Source organism: Eriocheir sinensis, unplaced genomic scaffold, assembly GCF_024679095.1.
Source record: "Eriocheir sinensis breed Jianghai 21 unplaced genomic scaffold, ASM2467909v1 Scaffold442, whole genome shotgun sequence".
NCBI classification, from domain to species: domain Eukaryota; kingdom Metazoa; phylum Arthropoda; class Malacostraca; order Decapoda; family Varunidae; genus Eriocheir; species Eriocheir sinensis.
In genome coordinates this window covers 71,547-92,298 of record NW_026111768.1, presented here as the reverse complement: position 1 = coordinate 92,298, position 20,752 = coordinate 71,547, and the positions used below count along the sequence as shown (strand labels likewise).

Here is a 20,752-nt window from a genome sequence, read left to right as displayed (position 1 = left end):
TCTTAAGGTTTTTTTTCAGAAAGTTAGCATGGGGAGTCTTATTTCTTTGGGAATTGGCCCAAAAAGCATTCCTATGATATTTCAAATATATTCTTCAACATTTGCAGGTGCCCCAAAGCATTCGTCTTTCGTTTTATGTCAAAATGTTGAATTTTCTTTACATTTTTTGCCTATCCCTATGCCTTTTTCTTCAGAAAGTTAGGATAGGAAGTGTTATCTCTGAGAATTGGCCTGAAAAGCACTCCTATGAAATTTCAAAAATAATGTTGAATATTTCCAGGTGCCCCAAACCATTAGTATTTTAATTTCATGCCAAAATGTTGAATTAACGTAATACGTTTTACGTATACGTTTTAAATTGTTTTATATACTGCATATGGGTAGAATACTTGTTTCAACATTGGTTCACAAACAATGCCTATGATATTTTAATGTTTGTCATTTTCTAGGGACGGTCCCATTATAGTTTGAGGGGAAATTGAGCAAAAAAATAATTTATTTAATTTTTTTCTGTAATATTGTTTATAATATACAACAGCTTATCCACATTTCAAGTAATCATAAGAAATTTAAGTTTGTTGATGCTCTAAATCTAGCTCTTATTTGCAGTTTAGCTGTCTTAGTGGATTACAATTAGTAATGAGAAATTAGAGTAACCCAGAACTCACCACGTGGAGGTAGCTGTCATGGAGTTCCACCCTTGCCCAACCCAGCCACCCTATCTTGTGAAGGCTAGTTAGTATTTACTTTGGTGTATAGCTTTTTTTTTAGTCAAAATATGGCATACGTTTGCGTGAAATCAGTCGGGACCTGATCCAGCCATCTCTACGATCAGAGTCACAAACTGCCAATGATGCTTCTGTCACAAGTTTAATGTCTTTCAACTGCTTGGGTATGATTTGGGAATTTTTCATGTACAAAGAATTTTCCTGTCCTGATGTTGTCAGTTATGTCAGCATCTGAAAGATGCATTGTCATCGGAGGTTCTGTTACTTTGGTGTCTTGCCAGTCAATCATTTCTGTATAATCCTGACAGTGAAATTTGAGTGTTGGGGTTATGAACTGCAGTACACCTTCTTGGAGATCATTTATGGCTTTTAGGATACGCCGCCATCCAAGCTTACGCAATATCTCCCTCTCATCTTGAATAATTACAAGCAACATGTTCTCTGAGTGTGCAAAGAAAGCATTCCGCTGAATTACAGGTAACACCACACACTTCACTTCATCATCAAATGTTTGAAGCAAGTGCAATGTCTGAAACAGATGCTTTGGTCCTAATTCAACCTGGGGCTGCATTTGAATTTTGAACCACATCGGGGTGTAGGCAACCATTACAAAATGTACCAGTGTTTTACGTTGTTCTGTTGGATGTTGTGTACCAGCATACAGGCGGAGAATCCTATTGGCTGTTGTGAGTCATCTGGAGTGGTTTAGGTTTCCTGGATTTATCCTTGACAGTGTGTCAGGAACAGTCCCTTTAGAGATTGCTTTTCCCAATTGGTCCTGCGGAGCCATGTGGCCCATTTGTTTTACCATCGAGTTTTTCATAAAGGTGACGTAGTGACAGCACATTGCCATGGAGCTGACAGATGAACCAAAGAACTGGGTGGGCAAGGCTTTTCTCGATTTTACAAATCACCTGTTGCCGCCACCACAAAATATCTCAGAGAGGTTCAACTTGCTCACTGTTTCTGTATTTCACTCCCCGCTCACCAAGATCACAAGTGGACAAACTAGAACAAAACCAGGGAAATTAATGATTTTTGCATGGTGGACAGCAGTGACACTTATTTCTGCCAAGAGGTATTTCTCGCAACACCGGCCCGTGTAGTGGGCCACCACCGTCATGTCCCTTCCTGCACTGCATATTTTCGTCGCCCCGCAGTGTCGAATAAATTTAAACTACTCCAACCTAACTTGACTGACCTAGCTAACAGGGGTCTTCCCTCCCTCGAATCCCATGGGTGTTACGCTCTCCCTACCAGCCCCCCCCCCCCTCCCCCATTGCGCCCGCAAGAAACTAACTTTTCAAAAATCGTCTGTGGCGTTTCTAGCAGTTTGCGAAGCACATATATGGGGTTCAAAATACATAGAATAATGTGTGTGGAACCCCCCACGTGAGATGCATATTCCATACGAGGGCGGACAAGGCCCTGTATATGGATAGCAACTGTGCGGGGAGAAGAACTGGGAGACGATACAGAACGCCCAACATCGAGGAATCTGATTTAGTGAGAGAGATGTGAAGTTTCCAGTTAAGATTTTGAGTTAAGATTAGACCGAGGATGTTTAGTATTCAAGATGGTGAAAGCTGAGTGTTGTCGAAAAACAGGGGATAGGTGTTTGGAAGATTGTGTCGAGTTGATAGGTGGAGAAATTGGGTTTCTGAGGCATTGAAGGACACAAGGTTCCTTTTACCCCAATCGGAAATGATAGTAAGATTTGAGGTTAAGCGTTCTGCAGCCTCCAGTCTAGAGTCATGTAATTCCTGTTGAGAGGGTCTTCTGTTGAAAGAAGTTGAATAATGCAGAGTGGAGTCATCAGCGTATGAGTGGATAGGACAGTTTGTTATGGAAAAAATATCATTGATGAATAACAGGAAGAGAGTGGGTGATAGGACAGAGCCCTGTGGAACACCACTGTTAATAGGTTTAAGGGAAGAACAGTGGCCGTCTACCACAGCAGAGATAGAACGGTCGGAAAGGAAATTGGAGATAAAGGAACAGAGAGAAGGATAGAATCCGAAAGAGGGCAGTTTAGAAAGCAAAGACGTGTGCCAGACTCTATCGAAGGCTTTCGATATGTCTAGCGCAACTGAGAAAGTTTCACCGAAACGGCTAAGAGAAGATGACCAAGAATCAGTTGAGAGCAAGAAGATTGCCAGTAGAACTCCTCTTGCGGGACCCATACTGGCGATCAGATAGAAGGTTAGAAGTGGAAAGGTGCTTTTGAATCTTCCGGTTAAGGATTGATTCAAAAGCTTTAGATAGACAGGAAAGTAAAGCTATAGAGCAGTAGTTTGAGGGATTGGAACCCTTCTTAGGCACAGGCTGTACGAAGGCGCACTTCCAGTAAGAAGGAAAGGTAGATGTTGATAGGCAGAGGCGAGAGAGTTTGACCAGGTAGCATAGTTTTTAAGGACAATAGGAGGCACTCCATCAGGTCCATAAGCCTTCTGAGAGTTGAGGCCAGAGGGCATAGAAAACATCATTCCTAAGAATTTTAATAACAGACATAAAGGAGTCAGAGGGGGATAAGTAGGAGGAATGTGCCCATAATCGTCCAGAGTGGAGTTGTTACAAAAGTTTGGGAAGATTTCAGCCTTATTGATATATGAGACGGCAGTGGTGCCGTCTGGGTTGAGAAGAGGCGGGAAAGAGGAAGAAGTGAAACTGGAGATATTTTTGGCTAAGTTTTTTTTTTTTTTTTTTTTTTTTTACAGCTAAGGAGACAGTTCAAGGGCGTAAAGAAAAATATATATAAAATAGATCGCTACTTAATGCTCCTGACTAAAGGTCAAAGAAGTGGCCAAAAAGAGGTCAATTTCGAGAGGAGAGGTATCCTGAAACCCCCCTCTTGAAAGAGTTGAAGTCGTAGGCAGGAGGAAATACAGATGAAGGAAGATTGTTCCAGAGTTTACCAGCGTGAGGGATGAAATAGTGAAGATGCTGGTTGACTCTTGCATAAGGGATTTGGACAGTATAGGGATGAGCATGAGTAGAAAGTCGTGTGCAGCGGGGCCGCGGGAGAGGGGGAGGCATGCAGTTAGCAAGTTCAGAAGAGCAGTCAGCATGAAAATATCGATAGAAGTTAAAAAGAAAGGCAACATGGCGGCGGGATTTGAGAGGTAGAAGACTATCAGTGAGAGGAGGAGAGCTGATGAGACGAAGAGACTTTGACTCAACTCTGTCAAGGAGAGTTTTGTGAGTGAACACCCCCCCACACACATGAGATGCATACTCCATACGAGGGCTGACAAGGCCCCTGTAAATGGATAGCAACTGTGCTAAGTACCAGAATTTGGAAGAATTAGAAAGCATGGTGTTGACCTTTGGTATGGATAAAGGCGTTTTTGTTAAGTCGAAGAATATAATTGGCACGATTCCGGGCGGAAATGTAAAGATCAAGGTTAGCGGGTGTTCAAAGGCTCTGGTACCTTTTGTGAGCTGCCTTTCTATCTTTGACAGCACGAGAACAAGCGTGATTAAACCAAGGCCTTTTAGCATGGGGAATAGAGAAAGTACGTGGAACGTATACCTCCATTCCAGAGACACTCACATCTTTGATGCGCTGGGCACACACAGAGGGGTCTCTATTGTGGAAGCAGTAATCATTCCACGGGAAATGGAAAAGTACATCCTTAGGTCATCCCACTGAGCTGAAGCAAAGTACCAGAAGTATCGACTCTTCGGTGGGTCCAGAGGATGTACAGGAGCAATAGGACAGGATACAGAAATAAGGTTGCGATCGGAGGAGCCCAACGGAGAGAACAGTTTGACAGAGTAAGCAGAAGGGTTAGAGGTAAGGAAGATGTCTAGTATGTTGGGCCGGTCTCCAAGACGGTCGGGAATACGTGTATAGGAAGCCACCGCTGAAACGGTCGCGTACTCTCCTCCGGTGAGACAAGGAAAATGGTGTGGCAGCACAGACTCAATTAGTGAATGTTTTGATCTTCTTGTCTCTCGTCGCGCTCCTTGTTGTCCGTGTTGCGTCTTTAATGTTTGTCTCTCTTTTTACTCGTTTATCTTCCACTGTCTGTCCTCGTCCTCCTATTGTTAACTCATACATATTGTTTACTACACACACTAACATTTATATGTAATCTAAACCATACAACATTCATACACACGCATACACACACAAACACCTTTTCAATGTGTTGTGTTTGTCCTTATGACCTGTACGATTTTTATGCCAATAAACAACCCTGACGGATATGGAGTTTCTCTATCCGTGAACCAAATAGCACTCGGAACACTCGCTACCACCTACAATTGTTGACCCCAGGTGTTGCTATGGTTCAAGGTGGCTTGTAAACCGATGCCGTTTATAAGGGCACTCTCTCCCAGAGCGGTGGACCTGGGTCTGAAATGATCCATTCGTCTACCCTCTCCTGGGGCAATAAACTTCAAAACCGCTTGGGGGTCGTGAGGTTGAGCCTCAGGTCAGGAGAAGCATTACGCCGTGGACGTAGTTGCCACCTTCAGGGTTCTCCCCCGCCCTCCCCCAGGCACCCTCTGTGCCCTCCTCCAGGCGCTTTCTGCGCCTCCTCCAGGTACCCTCTGTGCCCCCTCCAGGCACCCTCTGTGCCCCGTCCCCAGGCACCTTCAGCGCCTCCTCCAGGCACCCTCTCCAGGCCCCTTCTGCGCCCTTCAGGCACCTTCTGTGCCCCTGGGTGCTCCTCCCACCCCCTGGCACGCTGGCAGCTAGAGCCTTCACACGCAGTTCCCTCGACGCTCTCTCGGATTGCCGTGGCCCCTGGCGCGTTTACGGCAATGCCTTTTGCCCATCTCCACACCGTTCGATTTCACCATGCTGGATGACGACAACTTCCTCTACAACAGCGGTGTCCTTCAGAGCACCACTCTTCTGCTCAGGACCCGTCTACGTGGTTCGCGATTTTGGAGCGCGGATTCAAGCCTTTCAGGATCTATTAAACAACCAACCACTCAACTCACCTCAGCTCGACTCACCGTAGCTGTTATCACTGCGCTACTCACTCCAGCTCGACTCACCGTAGCTGTTCTCACTGCGCTACTCACTCCAGCTCGACTCACCGTAGCTGTTCTCACTGCGCTACTCACTCCAGCTCGACTCTCCGTAGCTGTTCTCACTGCGCTACTCACTCCAGCTCGACTCACCGTAGCTGTTCTCACTGCGCTACTCACTCCAGCTCGACTCTCCGTAGCTGTTCTCACTGCGCTACTCACTCCAGCTCGATTCACCGTAGCTGTCCTCACCGCAACTTATCTCCAGCTCGACTCACCGTAGCTGTCCTCACCGCACAACTCACCCCAGCTCGACTCACCGCATCAGGGAAGATTTCGTTCCTCCTTTCTCGTCACTGGGGGGGGGTTATCTGTAGCAAGCCCCCGCTGAAACGGTCGCGTACTCTCCTCCGGTGAGACAAGGAAAATGGTGTGGCAGCACAGACTCAATTAGTGAATGTTTTGATGTTCTTGTCTCCCGTTGCGCTCCTTGTTGTCCGCGTTACGTCTTTAATGTTTTGTTTTTGTTTTTTTTACAGCTAAGGAAACAGTTCAAGGGGTAAAAAAAAAAAGCCGCTACTTACTGCTCCTGAATAGAGGTCAAAGGAGTGTTCAAAAAGAGAGGTCAATTTCGGGAGGAGAGGTGTCCTGATACCCTCCTTTTGAAAGAGTTCAAGTCGTAGGCAGGAGGAAATGCAGATGAAGGAAGATGGTTCCAGAGTTTACCAGCGTAAGGAATGAAAAGTGAAGATGATGGTTGACTCTTACATAAGGGGTTAGGACAGTACAGGGATAAGCATGAGTAGAAAGTCGTGTGCAGCGGGGCCGCGGGAGGGGGGGAGGCATGCAGTTAGCAAGTTCAGAAGAGCAGTCAGCATGAAAATATCGATAGAAGATAGAGAGAGAGGCAACATGGCGGCGGGTTTGAGAGGTAGAAAAATATCAGTATGAGGAGGAGAGCTGATGAGACGAAGAGCCTTTGACTCCACTCTGTCAAGGAGAGCTGTGTAAAGACCCCCCTACCCAAAAAAATAAAAAAATAAAACACACACATGAGATGCATATTCCATACTAGAGCGGACAAGGCCCCTGTAAATGGATAGCAACTGTGCGGGGGAGAAGAAATGGCGGAGACGGTACAGAACGCCCAGCCTCGAGGAAGCTGATTTAGTAAGAGATGAGATATGGTGTTTCCAGTTGAGATTTTCAGTTAAGGATAGACCGAGGATGTTTAGTGTTAAAGAAGGTGATAGCTGGGTGTTGTCAAAGACTAGGGATAGTTGTTTGGAAGATTGTGTCGAGTGGATAGGTGGAGTAACTGTGTTTTTGAGGCGTTAAAGGACACCATGTTCCTCTTGCCCCAATCTGAAATAATAGTAAGGTTTGAGGCTAAGCGTTCTGTTGCCTCCAGCCTTGAATCATTACGTTCTTGTAGGGTGAGTCTTCTATTATAAGAAGTTGAGTAATGCAGAGTGGAGTCATCGGTGTAAGAATGGATAGGACAGTTCGTTTTGAAAAAAAGATCATCAATGAACAATAAAAATAGAGTGGGAGATAGGAGAGAACCCTGCGGGACACCACTGTTAATAGGTTTAGGGGAAGAACAGTGACCGTCTACCACAGCAGAAATAGAACGCTCAAAAAGGAAACTGGAGATAAAGGTACAGATGGAAGGATAGAAACCGTAGGAGGGTAGTTTGGAAAGCAAATAATTGTGCCAGACCCTATCAAAAGCTTTTGACATGTCCAGCGCAATAGCAAAAGTTTCACCGAAACGGCTAAGAGAGGATGATCAAGAGTCAGTTAGGAAGGCAAGGAGATCACCAGTAGAACGCCCCTTGCGAAACCCATACTGGCGATCAGATAGAAGGTCAGAAGTGAAAAGGTGCTTTTGAATCTTCCGGTTAAGGATTAATTCAAAAGCTTTAGATAGACAAGAAAGTAAAGCTATAGGACGGTAGTTTGATCGATTGGAACGGTCACCCTTCTTAGGCACAGGCTGTATGAAGGCATACTTCCAGCAGGAAGGAAAGGTAGATGTTGACAGGCAGAGGCGAAAGAGTTTGACCAGGCAGGGTGACAGCTCGGAGGCACAGTTTTTAAGGACAATAGGAGGCACTCCACCAGGTCCATAAGCCTTCTGAGGATTGAGGCCAGAGAGGGCATAGAAAACATAATTTTGAAGAATCTTTATAACATGAATAAAAGAGTCAGAGGGGGGATGAGTAGGAGGAATATGCCCAGAATCGTCCAGAGTGGCGTTTTTAGAAAAAAGTTTGAGAGAAGAGTTCAGCCTTGGAGATAGATGAGACGGCAGTGTTGCCGTCAGGACTGAAGTGTGGAGGGAAAGATGAAGAAGTGAAGTTGGAGATGTTTTTGGCTAGATGCCAGAAGTCACGGGAAGAGTTAGAGAAAGCAAGGTTTTGGCATTTTCTATTAATGAAAGAGTTTTCGGTTAGTCGGAGAATAGATTTGGCACGATTCCGGGCAGAAATGGTAAAGTTCGAAGGCTCTGGTACCTTTTGTGAGCTGCCTCTCTATTAATGACAGCACGATAACAAGCGTGATTAAACCAAGGCTTTTTAGCGTAAGGAGTAGAGAAAGTACGTGGAATGTATGCCTCCATTCCAGAGACAATCACCTCTGTGATGCGCTGAGCACACACAGAGGGGTCTCTATCCTGGAAGCAATAACCATTCCACGGGAAATCGGAAAAGTACATCCTCAGGTCGTCCCAGCGAGCTGAAGCAAAATGCTTGAAGCATCGCCTCTTCGGTGGGTCCAGAGGGTGTACAGGAGCGATAAGACAGGATACAGAAATAAGATTGTGATCGGAGGAGCCCAACGGAGAGAACAGTTTGACAGAATAAGCAGAAGGGTTAGAGGTGAGGAAGAGGTCTAGAATGTTGGGCCTGTCTACAAGACGGTCGGGAATACGTGTAGGGTGCTGGACCAGCTGCTCTAGATCGTTGAGGATAGCAAAGTTGTAGGCTTGTTCACCAGGCTGGTCAGTGAAAGAGAGTGAGAGCCAAAGCTGGTGGTGAACATTGAAATCTCCTAGGATGGACATTTCAGCGAAGGGAGAGTGGGTCAAAATGTGCTCCACTTTAGGGTTCAAATAGTCAAATAATTTTACATAGTTAGTAGAGTTAGGTGAGAGATAAACAGCACAGTTGTATTTTATAATAGAATGACAATGAAGTCTTAGCCAGATGGTGGAAAATTCTGAAGAATCAAGGTTGTGGGCACGAGAGCAAGTGATGTCGTTGCGCACGTAGGCGCAACATCCAGATTTGGATTGAAATTAAGGATAGAGATAGTAGGAGGGAACAGAGTAGAGATTGCTGTCAGTAACCTCAGAAACCTGTGTTTCGGTGAGGAGGAGAAGGTGAGGTTTTGAGGATGAGAGATGGTGTTCCACAGAATGAAAATTAGAAGGAAGACCGCGAATGTTGCAGAAATTGAGAAGAAAGAGGTTTGAGGAGTTATCAAAACACCTCTCGGGTCGGCAGCCGGAAGGGAGTCCTCCTGGGGAATTTGTGGTCCCCCCTCAGGTGGGGACTCTGAGGCAAGGTGGTGCGCCATTTTGAAATTTTAATTTTGGTAAAAGGTGGATTTGTTGTGTTAATGTAGTGTGGTGTGGATAGATAGAGGAGATGTATTTATAGAGCATGCTGAACTACTCTCTGGTGTTGGTGAGACAATAGAGAAACGGTTAGTGAGGACATGGGAAGGGTCTTTGGAGGGCTTCAGCTCCCTTCTCACCTCCCATATATACCTCACCGGGAGTGGCTTGCGCCCGTTCGGTAGGTGTCCTCCTACCTACTCCAGCCTGTCTCAGTTTGTCTCTCTTGTTACCCGTTTATCTTCCACTGTCTGTCCTCGTCATCCTATTGTTAACTCGTACATATTGTTTACTACACACACTAACATGTATATGTCATCTACACCATACACACGCATACACACACACACCTTTTCTATTTATTTTGTTTGTTCTTATCACCTGTACGATTTTTATGTCAAGAAAAAAGCCTGACGGATATTGACTTTCTCTATCCATGAACCAAATAGCACGTAGAACACTCGCTACCGGCTACACGTGTAGGGTGCTGAACCAACTGCTCTAGGTCGTTGAGGAGGGCACATTTGTAGGCTTGTTTACCAGGCTGGTCAGTGAAAGTGGATGAAAGACAAAGCTGGTGGTGAACATTGAAATCTCCCAAGATGGAGATTTCAGAGAAGTGAGAGTGGGTCAAGATGTGCTCCACTTTAGAGTTCAAGTAGTCAAAGAATTTTACATAGATAGAAGAGTTGGGTGAGAGATAAACAGCACAGATGTATTTAATAATAGTATGACAATGAAGTCTTAGCCAGATGGTGGAAAATTCAGAAGAGTCAAGGTCGTGGGCACGCGAGCAAGTGATGTCGTTGCGCACGTAGCAGCAGCATCCAACTTTGGATTGAAATTTAGGATAGAGATAGTAGGAGGGAACAGAGTAGAGATTGCTGTCATTAGCCTCAGAGACCTGTGTTTCGGTGAGGAAGAGGTGAGGTTTAGAGGAGGAGAGATGGTGCTCCACAGAATGAAAATTATGTATCCTACATATCATGAAAATATGAAATATAAGTACTTAGCTACAAAATAACATATACAAGAGGTCGTTGTGGTTAATGCTGTCCATATAATTGTCAATAAATGATGAGCGATGGACCGACGGAGTGGATCATCCGTGCCGAGCGGCCGCTATTTCGCTGACGTCATTTTGAGGTCATTATTAACGTCGACGGATCCGTCAAAACGGAATAGTGGGAACCTCGCCTTAGTCATTTCCCTCACCTCCTTCCTTTTCCTCCATCCCCTCCTTTCCTCCCTTATTTTTTCTCTCTCTCACCTTCCTTTACTTACACCCCTCTCTCCCTCTTATCACCTCCCTTACTCCTTACCTCCCTCCATCCCCTCTTTTCCTTCCTTATTCTCTCTCTCCTCCCTTTCACTCCATCCCCTCCTTTCTCTCCCTCTCCCCTCTCTTCTCTTCCATCTTCTCTCCTCCCTTACTCTTTCTCTCCCTCTCCTTCCTTTTCCTCCTCTCCTCCCTTCCCAGTTCCCACCTCCCTCCTCCCATACATTCTCTCCCTCTCCTCCCTTACTCTTTCTCAGTCACGTTGTTTTGTTTTGAGGTGAGCCGAGTACCGCCCCCCCCCCCCGCCCCCCTTGACCCGCTCTATTGTTATATATTTCCATTATTTCTATTTCCCTTCCTTCTGTTTCCTCTATTCCTTCTTTCTTCTTCCTTATTCTTCTGTAATTCTCTCCTTTCTCCTTTTTTCTTTTATCTTCTTCCTTTTCTCCTTTATTACAATTCTCATATTACTGTTATTGTAATTATTATTATTATTATTATTATTATTATTATTATTATTATTATTATCATCATTATTATCTCTCTCTCATATAGAAGAAAAAACTATTAAAACAAAAACAAAAAACACGATCTCTATCTGTGGAAAAGGATTATAATTGGTTTCATGCACTTAATTAATATTCCTTCCTTTACTGTTTTCTGTTATCATATTACGAATCTTATCATTTTCTCCACTGCATGAATATTGCACACATGTTTCTTGTATTAACTGAAAATCACACAGTATGCGCTAACCACTCTTGCAGGAAGGCTGTTACAGTGGCGGACGACTCAATTCGAGGAAGGAAGGAGGGAGGGGGCGGGAGAGCAATTTATTATCTTCTTTATTCTTTGTTCCATATCTCATAATAGAAGGGTGTCGATCCAGTGCAGATGTAGCTAACAGATGTGGAGTAAAGGACCTGCATGGAAACAGTGCTCAGAAGGGAAAGACTCCGATGGTTTGGACATGTAAAGAGAGCAGGGGAGGACACAGTGCTGGGAGTTGTGGAGAGAATGGTAAGATAGGGTGTCCGGTGCAGATGTAGCTTACAGATGTGGAGTAGAGGACCTGGAAACAGTTTCTTTTTTCCTTTTTTACATGTGACCTAAAGCGCCGGTAGGCTTTTTTTATTAGGGGCCTGATGGTGGGCCCGAGCCCGTTATGGCGCAGACAATTGTTTATAGTGGCGCAATTATTATTGGCTCATGCTGCCCCCCGGAGATCATTCTTGATTTCACTTGCATAGCTTCTTCTAGAGTCCGGGTTGGTGGATAGTCTTCAGGACAGCATGTGGGTAGTCTTAGGCCCTTCGGCGGTGACTGAAGAATCCCAGGTGGTTAGCGGCGGATTCGAACCCTCATCATCATCAACCCTGCGAATGCGGGGCCGGCACGCTAACCACTCCGCCACCACCTCAGAAACATGGAAACATGGAAATGCAGGCAACATAAAGCCTATTGACTCATTACGAGGTTGCCGGCTTTGGTGATTTAATCTGCTCGACAGGCACTTGGGGCCTGGGGAGCAGATGAAAGCACCTCGACATTGACGAGCAGATGAAAACACCTCGATATTGAGGAGCAGATGAAAGCACCTCGATATTGAGGAGCAGATGAAAGCACCTCAATATTCAGTTTACTCCCGACGCAGCGAAGTGAAGGTCGATTCTATATTTGAAGGAGTTGATAGTATTCGCATTTACTACTTCTGAAGGAAGATTGTTCCAGTGACGGATGACTCGGTTTGAAAAGAAACTCCTTCCGATGGGAAAGACTCCGATGGTTTGGACATGTGAAGAGAGCAGGGGAGGATACAGTGCTGGGAGGTTTGGAGAGATTGGCAAGACAGGGTGCGCAGTACAGATGTAACTAACAGATGTGGAGTAGAGGACCTGGAAACAGTGCTCAGAAGGGAAATACTCCGAAGGTTTGGACATGTGAAGGGAGCAGGGGAGGATACAGTGCTGGGAGTTGTGGAGAGATTAGCAAGACAGGGTATCTAGTGCAGCTAGATGTGGCTAACAGATGTGGAGTAGAGAACCTGGAAACAGTGCTCAGAAGGGAGACTCCTATAGTTCGGACATGTGAAAAGCAGGGGAGGATACAGTGCTGGGAGTTTTGGAGAGATTGAAAGTAAAAGGAAGGAGACCAGTTGGTAGACCTAGGAAAACGTGGGGAAGGTGTATACAGGAAGACTTGGCAGTGATGGGATTGGATGAGCATCAGGCAGAAGACAGAGCAGAATAGAGGAGACCCATAAAGCGTCCAACCGCTCAGGAAGAGTGAAAACGGACGTTAAACGAAATTATGATGATGATGATATCTCATAATAGAAGAAGAAAATAACAGAACTAAGAACATTACTTTCAGTAACTTCCTCTGCATTGCGCCACGTAGGGCTACAGCAGACGCTTTTAAAATTAGGAACAGCAGACGCATTATAAATTAGGAACAGCAGACGCATTATAAATTAGGAACAGCAGACGCATTATACATTAGGAACAGCAGACGCATTTAAAATTAGGATGAGTAATCACTTAAATTAACTTGAGAAACAAACAAAGATTAACATGATCCTGAGGGGAAGTAGGCACCCGTTTATTATATATATACATGTCTGTACATCATCAAGACCCCAAGACCCAGACCAAGCATTCCTAAACGTATACTATAGTTGCAGCACATGAGTCTGAGGTCTTCGTTATCGTGTTCTGGCAACTTGCCATTACACATGCACACACATACAGCTACATAATCAGCGACCTTATTTTTTTTTTACAACAGAGGAGTGGCCGAAAGATAGAGAAGAGCTGTGTGGGTGGAGCCCCCCACACGTGCGATGCATACTCCATACGAGGGCGGACAAGGCCCTTGTATATGGATAGCAGCGGTGCGGGGCAGAAGAACTGGAGGAGACGATACAGAACGCCCAACCTCGAGGAAGCTGATTTAGTGAGAGAAGAGATGAGAAGTTTCCAGTTAAGATTTTGAGTTAAGGATAGACCGAGGATATTTAGTTCTGAAGAATTATAAGGTGACAGCTGAGTGTAGTTGAAGAATAGGGGATAGGTGTTTGGAAGATTGTGTCGAGTTGAAAGGTGGATAAATTGGGTTTTTGAGGCATTGAAGGACACAAAAACCCAAAGGTTCCTTTTATCCCAATCGGAGATGATAGCAAGGTCTGAGGTTAAGGATTCTGCAGCCTCAGTCTTATAAACTAAAACAGATTTTTACGACAATTTCAATAATATGATTAATACTGACGTGCCCTATGCGTAGACTATCATATAACATCGTAGACGCCATGACGCCAGGTTGCCAGAGCGCGATAATTCACCTCAGTCTCGGGTGCCGCGACGAAACCAAGGCTGTTACACAGAGACGGCCTTGGCACAGCACAACTATAACTCCTCCTCCTCATCTCTCTCCTTTCCTTTCCCTCCTCTTCCTCCTCACTCAGGCTTAGTGATGCGGAAGACGAAGACGAGACCCTCCTTGTCACAGAAATAGTTTGGGACGATGCGCCGCTCCACCTGAAGGAATTATGACCATCATTTCAAATACGTGACTTTCTCCCCCTGGCCAGCTCCTGACCATCTCCTTATACCAGAGTGTCGTGACAGGCGCCCATACAGTGAACAGCCCCGCCAGACAGAAACCTTGATTAGAGTAAATGTTTTCTTGTACCAATGTTGCCAGATAGTTGTACTCAGCCTCTTATATATTTACCAACTTCCGACCCCAAAACTGTCTCCTGGGGCTCAATAACTAGATTCATTTATATCTGTCGTTAAAATAGTGAATTCCTGATGTTTCTTGGCAATAGTTAGGTGTCAAAAAACGGTAAATACTATGCTCTGAGTACGATAATCTGGCAACGGTGCTCCCTACCTTCTTCCACTTCCCGTCCGCCTCCAGCTGGTCCATGTAAGGCTCCAGCTTGTCCTTGTAGGAAGGCACGGTCTGTAGGTACTCATGGCGCATCACGATGATCACGAAGCCTCCTGGAGTGCCGGAGAGGAGGAAATCAGTTAATCATTGGGGCATACGCTAGGGGGCGCGTCATCTAGCCTACCCTAGGAAGACCACCTCAAGGTTTACTCCAGGCAAATCTGAAGTCTCTATGTAGGCTCTTTCCCATCCTAAACGGCGCCTAAGTTCGCCTGTTTGAAAAGCCTCTCGTAAAAGTTGCTGGGATTACCATGAACTGTTTTGCGATCCTATAGTGATGGTTCTACACGTCTGTCACGATCTTCAACGGGAAAACCACCCATGAAAACCCGGTGAATCTTCTCAGTGGCCTTGGAAAATAGTCGTGGCGGAAGATCGGCACGCCCAGGAACAGTGCTAACCTACGGGTCCTCGCACGAGTATCTAAACTGAGGGTCCAGCTTCCAGCGCCTTCACCCACTCAGCGGACCTTGCAAAACACACACACACACACACACACACACACACACACACACACACACTCACCAGAGCCTTCGCACTCCTACTAACCATGAACTTTACATTTCAGCCCGGAATCGTGCCAAATCTATTCTCCGACTTACCAAAACCTCTTTTCATCAATAGAAAATGTCAACACCTTGCTTTTTTTATAATTCTTTCCGTGTCTTCTGGCACTTAGCCAATAAGATCTCCACCACTTTCACTTCTTCCTCTTTCCCTTCTCTCCTTAACCCTTACGGGAGCACTGCCGTCTCATCTATCTCTAAGGCTGAACTCTTCGCTCAGACTTTCTGTAAGAACTCCACCCTGGACGATTCTGGGCATATTCCTCCTACTCATACCCCCTCTGACTCCTTTTTGTCTGTTATTAAGATTATACATAATTATGTCTTCTATGCCCTCTCTGGCCTCAACTCTCAGAAGGCTTATGGACCTGATGGAGTGCCTCCTATTGTCCTTAAAAACTGTGCTTCCATGCTGACACCCTGCCTGGTCAAACTCTTTCGTCTCTACCTATCAATATCTACATCTTCTGGCAGTATGCTCGTTCCAGTCCCTCAAACTATAGCCCTGTAGTTTTACTTTCCTGTCTATCTAAAGCTTTTTAATAAATCCTTAACCGGAAGATTCAAAAGCACCTTTCCACTTATAACCTTCTGTCTGATCGCCAGCATGGATTCCGCAAGGGGCGTTCCACTGGCGATCTTCTTGCTCTCGTAACTAACTCTTGGTCATCCTCTCTTAGCCTTTTCGGTGAAACTTTCTCAGTTGCGCTAGACATATCGAAAGCGTTCGATAGAGTCTGGTACAAGTCTTTGCTTTCTAATCTGCCCTCTTTTGGATTATATCCCTCTCTCTGTTCCCTTATCTCCAGTTTCCTTTCCGGCCGTTCTATCTCTGCGGTGGTAGACGGTCACTGATCTCCCCCTAAACCTATCAACAGTGGTGTTCCACATGGGTCTGTCCTATCACCCACTCTCCTCTTTCTATTCATCAATGATCTTTCCATAAACTGTCCTGTCCACACATACGCCGACGTCTGCACTCTGCATTATTCAACTTCTTCAATAGAAGGCCCCAACAGGAGGTACACGACTCCAGACTGGAGTCTGCAGAACGCTTAACCTCAGACCTTGCTATCATTTCCGATTAGGGTAAAAGGAACCTTGTGTCCTTCATTGCCTCAAAAACTCAATTTCTCCACCTATCAACTCGACACAAACTTCCAAACGCTTATCCCTATTCTTCGACAACAATCAGCTGTCACCTTCTTCAACACTAAATATTCTCGGTCTATTCTTAACTCAAAATCTAAACTGGAAACTTCATATCTCCTCTCTCCTTCTAAATCAGCTTCATCGAGGTTTGGCGTTCTGTATCGTCTCCTCCAATTCTTCTCCCCGCACTGTTGCTATCCATGTACTGGGGCCTTGTCCGCCCTCGTATGGAATATGCATCTCACGTGTGGGGGCTCCCTCACACAGCTCTTCTGGACAGAGTGGAGTCTAAGGCTCTTCGTCACATCAGCTCTCCTCCTCCAACTGATAGTCTTCTACCTCTTAAATTCCGTCGCGATGTTGCCTCTTTCAATTTTATATCGCTATTTTCACGCTGACTGCTCTTCTGAACTTGTTAACTGCATGCCTCCCCCCTTCCCGCGACCCCGCTGCACACGACTTTCTACGCATGCTCATCCCTATACTGTCCAAACCCCGTAAGCAAGAGTTAACCAACATCTTCACTCTTTCATCCCTCACGCTGGTAAACTCTGCAAAAATCTTCCTTCATCTGTATTTCCTCCTGCCTACGACTTGAACTCTTTCAAGAGGAGAGTATCAGGAGAGGAGAGTATCAAGACACCTCTCCTCCCGAAATTGACCCCTCTTTCGGCCACCTCTTTTGATTTTTTTTTAGGAGCAGCAAGTAGCGGGCTTTTTTTTAGTTTTCTTTCTTTGTGCCCTTGAGCTGTCTCCTTTGTTGTAAAAACACTCACTCACTCACTCACCATTCTTTGCGACGCGCACCAGGTCGTCGAGGCCACTGACTGGGATGTGACCTTCGCCCATACCGCCCGAGATGACCACCAGGTCGTATGTGTCTGAGAGAGAGAGAGAGAGAGAGAGAGAGAGAGAGAGAGAGAGAGAGAGAGAGAGAGAGATGTAGAAGAAAAATACGTATATTAATCTTTACATATGAAACAACAACAATAACAATAATTCCACTCACACAGCTCTCCTGGACAGAGTGGAGTCTAAGTCTCCTCGTCTCATCAGTTCTCCTCCTCTTACTGACAACCTTCTACCTCTTAAAGTCCGCCGCTATGTTGCCTCTTTTTCTATCTTCTATCGATATCTTCATAATGATTGCTGTTCTGAACTTCCTAACTGCATTCCTCCCTCCCTCCCGCGGCCCCGCTGCACACGACTTTCTACTCAAGCTCATCCCTATACTATCCAAATCCCTTATGCAAGAGGTAAACTCTGGAACAACCTTCCTTCGTCTGTATTTCCTCCTGCCTATGACTTGATTTATTTCAAGAAGAGTGTATGAAGACACCTCTCCACTCGAAATTGACCTCTATTTTGGCTACTCTTTACTTTTATCTTTCATGGGAACGGCGGGTAGCGGGCTTTTTTTTTGTACTCTTTTTGTTGCCCTTGAGCCGTGTCCTTTGATGTAAAAAAAAAATTACAAATACCTTTGGGCACGGTGGAGTGTCCGCTGCCGATAAACTCCAGGAAGTCGTTGGTATAGATGCCAGTCTCCCGCTGCTTCATCATGCCCTCCGACGGGTCCACAGCGTCTATGTGCCTGTGGGAGTGGCTGTAGTAGTAGCAGTAGTAGTAGAAGTTATAGCAGTAGTAGTAGTTGTTGGGAATCAGTAAATTTACCCTACCCAACAGTTAGGTCACTCGCAAAGTGAATAACACACCCGTCAGACAATCCCAAAGAAACAAGTGCTTACCAGCTTTTAGGTGGTGAAGGTATCCAACAAGCAACTCCAGACAGCCGAACAAATAATAATCCTACCGGATCCGTGTAGTAAAATCTATCTGTCTCAAATAACTGCTGGGGGCACTTAGCTGAGAAGCGGGTTTCAAAAGATATTGTTGTCTCTGAAGTCTCGTTGCCGGGTGTAGTATCCCTCAGTCAGGTAATAGAAGGCACACTGCGTCCGATTTAATGGGTGGGCTGCAGTGCCTTGGTCTTTACTTTGTGAAGGCCGGTGGTGGAGTGAGCGAAAACCAACCACGTGGGTCTGAAGCGATGTTTTGAATTTCTCTCGCCAGATGGCGTGGCTTTCCTCTCTGTTTCCATCGGTTAAATTATCCTTGCTCTTTAATTATAATTCAGCAAGGACAATTAGTTATTATTTCATGAAAGGAAACACTTCACTATTGTTTTTCCTTTCATGGTAAATGTGGTTAGTCTTCAGGCAGTGAATAAGTTGATTCTGTCTCGGTTTGGGAGCCGATGACCGAAGTATTTAAGTACCATCCAAGGCTTAGTTGAGCTCAGGCGATACTCATAGTTGGCTTGAGCTCTCGGCCCGAGACTAGTTCCATAAGGGAAATAGTTAATTTGTCTAGTCCCACGGTTAACTGGCCTAATTCCTAACATAGTATAGTCTATCGATTTTAACTTGAGCCCTTGGGCGTGACACAAGGATTCCCCACGAGACCGCGCTGGTGCCACATCACTCCATTACTCTCCACAGAGAGTGTGTCTAGCTCTCTCTCTCTCTCTCTCTCTCTCTCTCTCTCTCTCTCTCTCTCTCTCTCTCTCTCTCTCTTTATTGCATGGCTGTGCAGGGCGCGAGAGTGAGATCTACTTGAGTTGTCCATTGTGGTGTAACGCTGAATGATGCGGCCTGGCGCCTGTTGCCAAGGTCCGTCAGGCGGCAACGCTGCATGAGCCACGTTGCCAAGTGATATGGGAGGTTTACCGAGTCGTTGTCTTTCCCTCTAATCCCAAGCCATTCATAACACCATGCAGTCGTATTATGAATATATATATATATATATATATATATATATATATATATATATATATATATATATATATATATATATATATATATATATATATATATATATTCCAAAAATAGATAACGTACAGACTAACAGTGAGACATAATGCCATGCGCAGGTCATCGCTAGATCTGTAAACAAATGGGGTTTCCCCGGGCTAAGCCACAGGGCTCAATTTTAAGTTAGAGTTGATGGAGTATAGTAATGCCGCTCCTGCCCGCTCCCAGTTCCCACCCAGTGGCCCTGCCTCTACACAAGCTGCTGTAATTTCCAACACATCATCTTCATCTCTTGGGGTTGGAGTCGTGTTGAGGCTGAGGCACTGGCAGGCAGGAGGCAGTGGACTGGAGGATATTTAAGTATGGTGACCGGACATCCCCCTGTCTGCGGCCCTGCGGCACCCACCTGAAGCCTTCCCGGTGGAGTTCGCGGCCCACACACCCCGTCCCGGCGGCCACGTCCAGCACCCTGGCCTTGGCTCGCCGCTCCAGGGGTACCCAACGCAGCGCCTCCTCCAACGTGATGGCGGGGCCACGGTACCCGCCTTTCCAGATCATCTAAGGGGACGGGGAAGCAGATGATTACAGGTGCGTACCCCAGGGGCCGCATCACTTCACTCCCGGACCTCACGGAGTAGTCGCCGGTTTAACGCAAAATCATTCCAGCGATACCCCATGATTCTGCATAGGCACTTGGTACCGAAGGCATCTCTCTCTCTCTCTCTCTCTCTCTCTCTCTCTCTCTCTCTCTCTCTCTCTCTCTCTCTCTCTCTCTCACCATCTCCTCGTAGTTCTCGGACCACTCGTCGTAGCCGGCCGCCATCTCCTCCGGCGTGATCCCCGGCCTGTGGACGTTCGCGTCCACCCTCATTGCCACGTCGCCCTGACTGCCGCCCTCAGACATTATCCTGCAGCAGGGAAGAGACGGGAGAATTACAGGCAGGGCATGACTACAGTACAGTACAATTCCTTTATACAGCCTTTATATATTTACAAAGGTAGGTACGGTTTTCTAGCCCGCGCCGCACTCCTCGCTGACTCGCCGGCTGGCTCTCAAGCTCCGCCCACCTCCATGACAGGCATGGCCCGCCTCTCTCTCTCTCTCTCTCTCTCTCTCTCTCTCTCTCTCTCTCTCTCTCTCTCTCTCTCTCTCTTTCTGGAATGAAATAGACGAAGCAATTACATAGTTAGTGCAGGGACGATAGCTTGGTTTAAGAGTAGACTGGATAGCTACATGGACGAGGATGACAGGTGATAGTGAGGTGTGGGTGCAGTAAGGCTGCCCAGCTTATTGCCCGGCCAGCTGAAGTTGCTCTCTCTCTCTCTCTCTCTCTCTCTCTCTCTCTCTCTCTCTCTCTCTCTCTCTCTCTCTCTCTCTGTGTGTGTGTGTGTGTGTGTGTGTGTGTGTGTGTGTGTGTGAGAGAGAGAGAGACTCGTGATCAGGCTGTGATGAATGAATTACACACACACACACACACACACACACACACACACACACACACACTCTGCCAGGCTTCACGGTCTGACAGGGCGGCAGTTCGAGCCCGCTCAGGGCGAATTCTTTCCGTTGACTAGGAGTGGTTACTATCCCCCCTTGAGCAAAGGGGATGGGGTGTGTGGTGTGTGAAGTCCTGGCAGTACCCAGAGATCGA

General features: G+C 46.0%; 1 protein-coding gene across 3 annotated transcripts; it reads right to left on the bottom strand.

The window, feature by feature from the left end:
* Positions 1-13,205: 13,205 nt before the first annotated feature.
* On the bottom strand, positions 13,206-20,180 carry LOC126992327 (demethylmenaquinone methyltransferase-like). Of its 3 annotated transcripts, XM_050851002.1 has the most exons (6): positions 19,879-20,180; positions 19,507-19,658; positions 17,769-17,881; positions 17,076-17,168; positions 14,510-14,622; positions 13,206-14,151 (listed from the first exon to the last, which is right to left on the bottom strand). In XM_050851002.1, exons 1-6 carry the CDS (start codon positions 20,002-20,004, stop codon positions 14,071-14,073), a joined length of 678 nt encoding a protein of 225 aa, XP_050706959.1. In that variant the 5' UTR covers positions 20,005-20,180; the 3' UTR covers positions 13,206-14,070. The 3 variants fall into 3 exon arrangements, with proteins under 3 accessions (XP_050706959.1, XP_050706961.1, XP_050706960.1); XM_050851004.1 differs by lacking the exon at positions 14,510-14,622; XM_050851003.1 differs by lacking the exon at positions 17,076-17,168.
* Positions 20,181-20,752: the final 572 nt, after the last annotated feature.

Bases quoted from the DNA above. Each gene is read 5' to 3' on its own strand.
- LOC126992327 (XM_050851002.1), bottom strand. From the start codon at position 20,004: ATGTCTGAGGGCGGCAGTCAGGGCGACGTGGCAATGAGGGTGGACGCG. The intron at 17,882-19,506 runs GTGGGTGCCGCA...CCACTCCCACAG, and splicing joins CTCCACCGGGAAGGCTTCAG to GCACATAGACGCTGTGGACC. The intron at 14,623-17,075 runs GTGAGTGAGTGA...CCGGCACTCCAG, and splicing joins GGTGCGCGTCGCAAAGAATG to GAGGCTTCGTGATCATCGTG.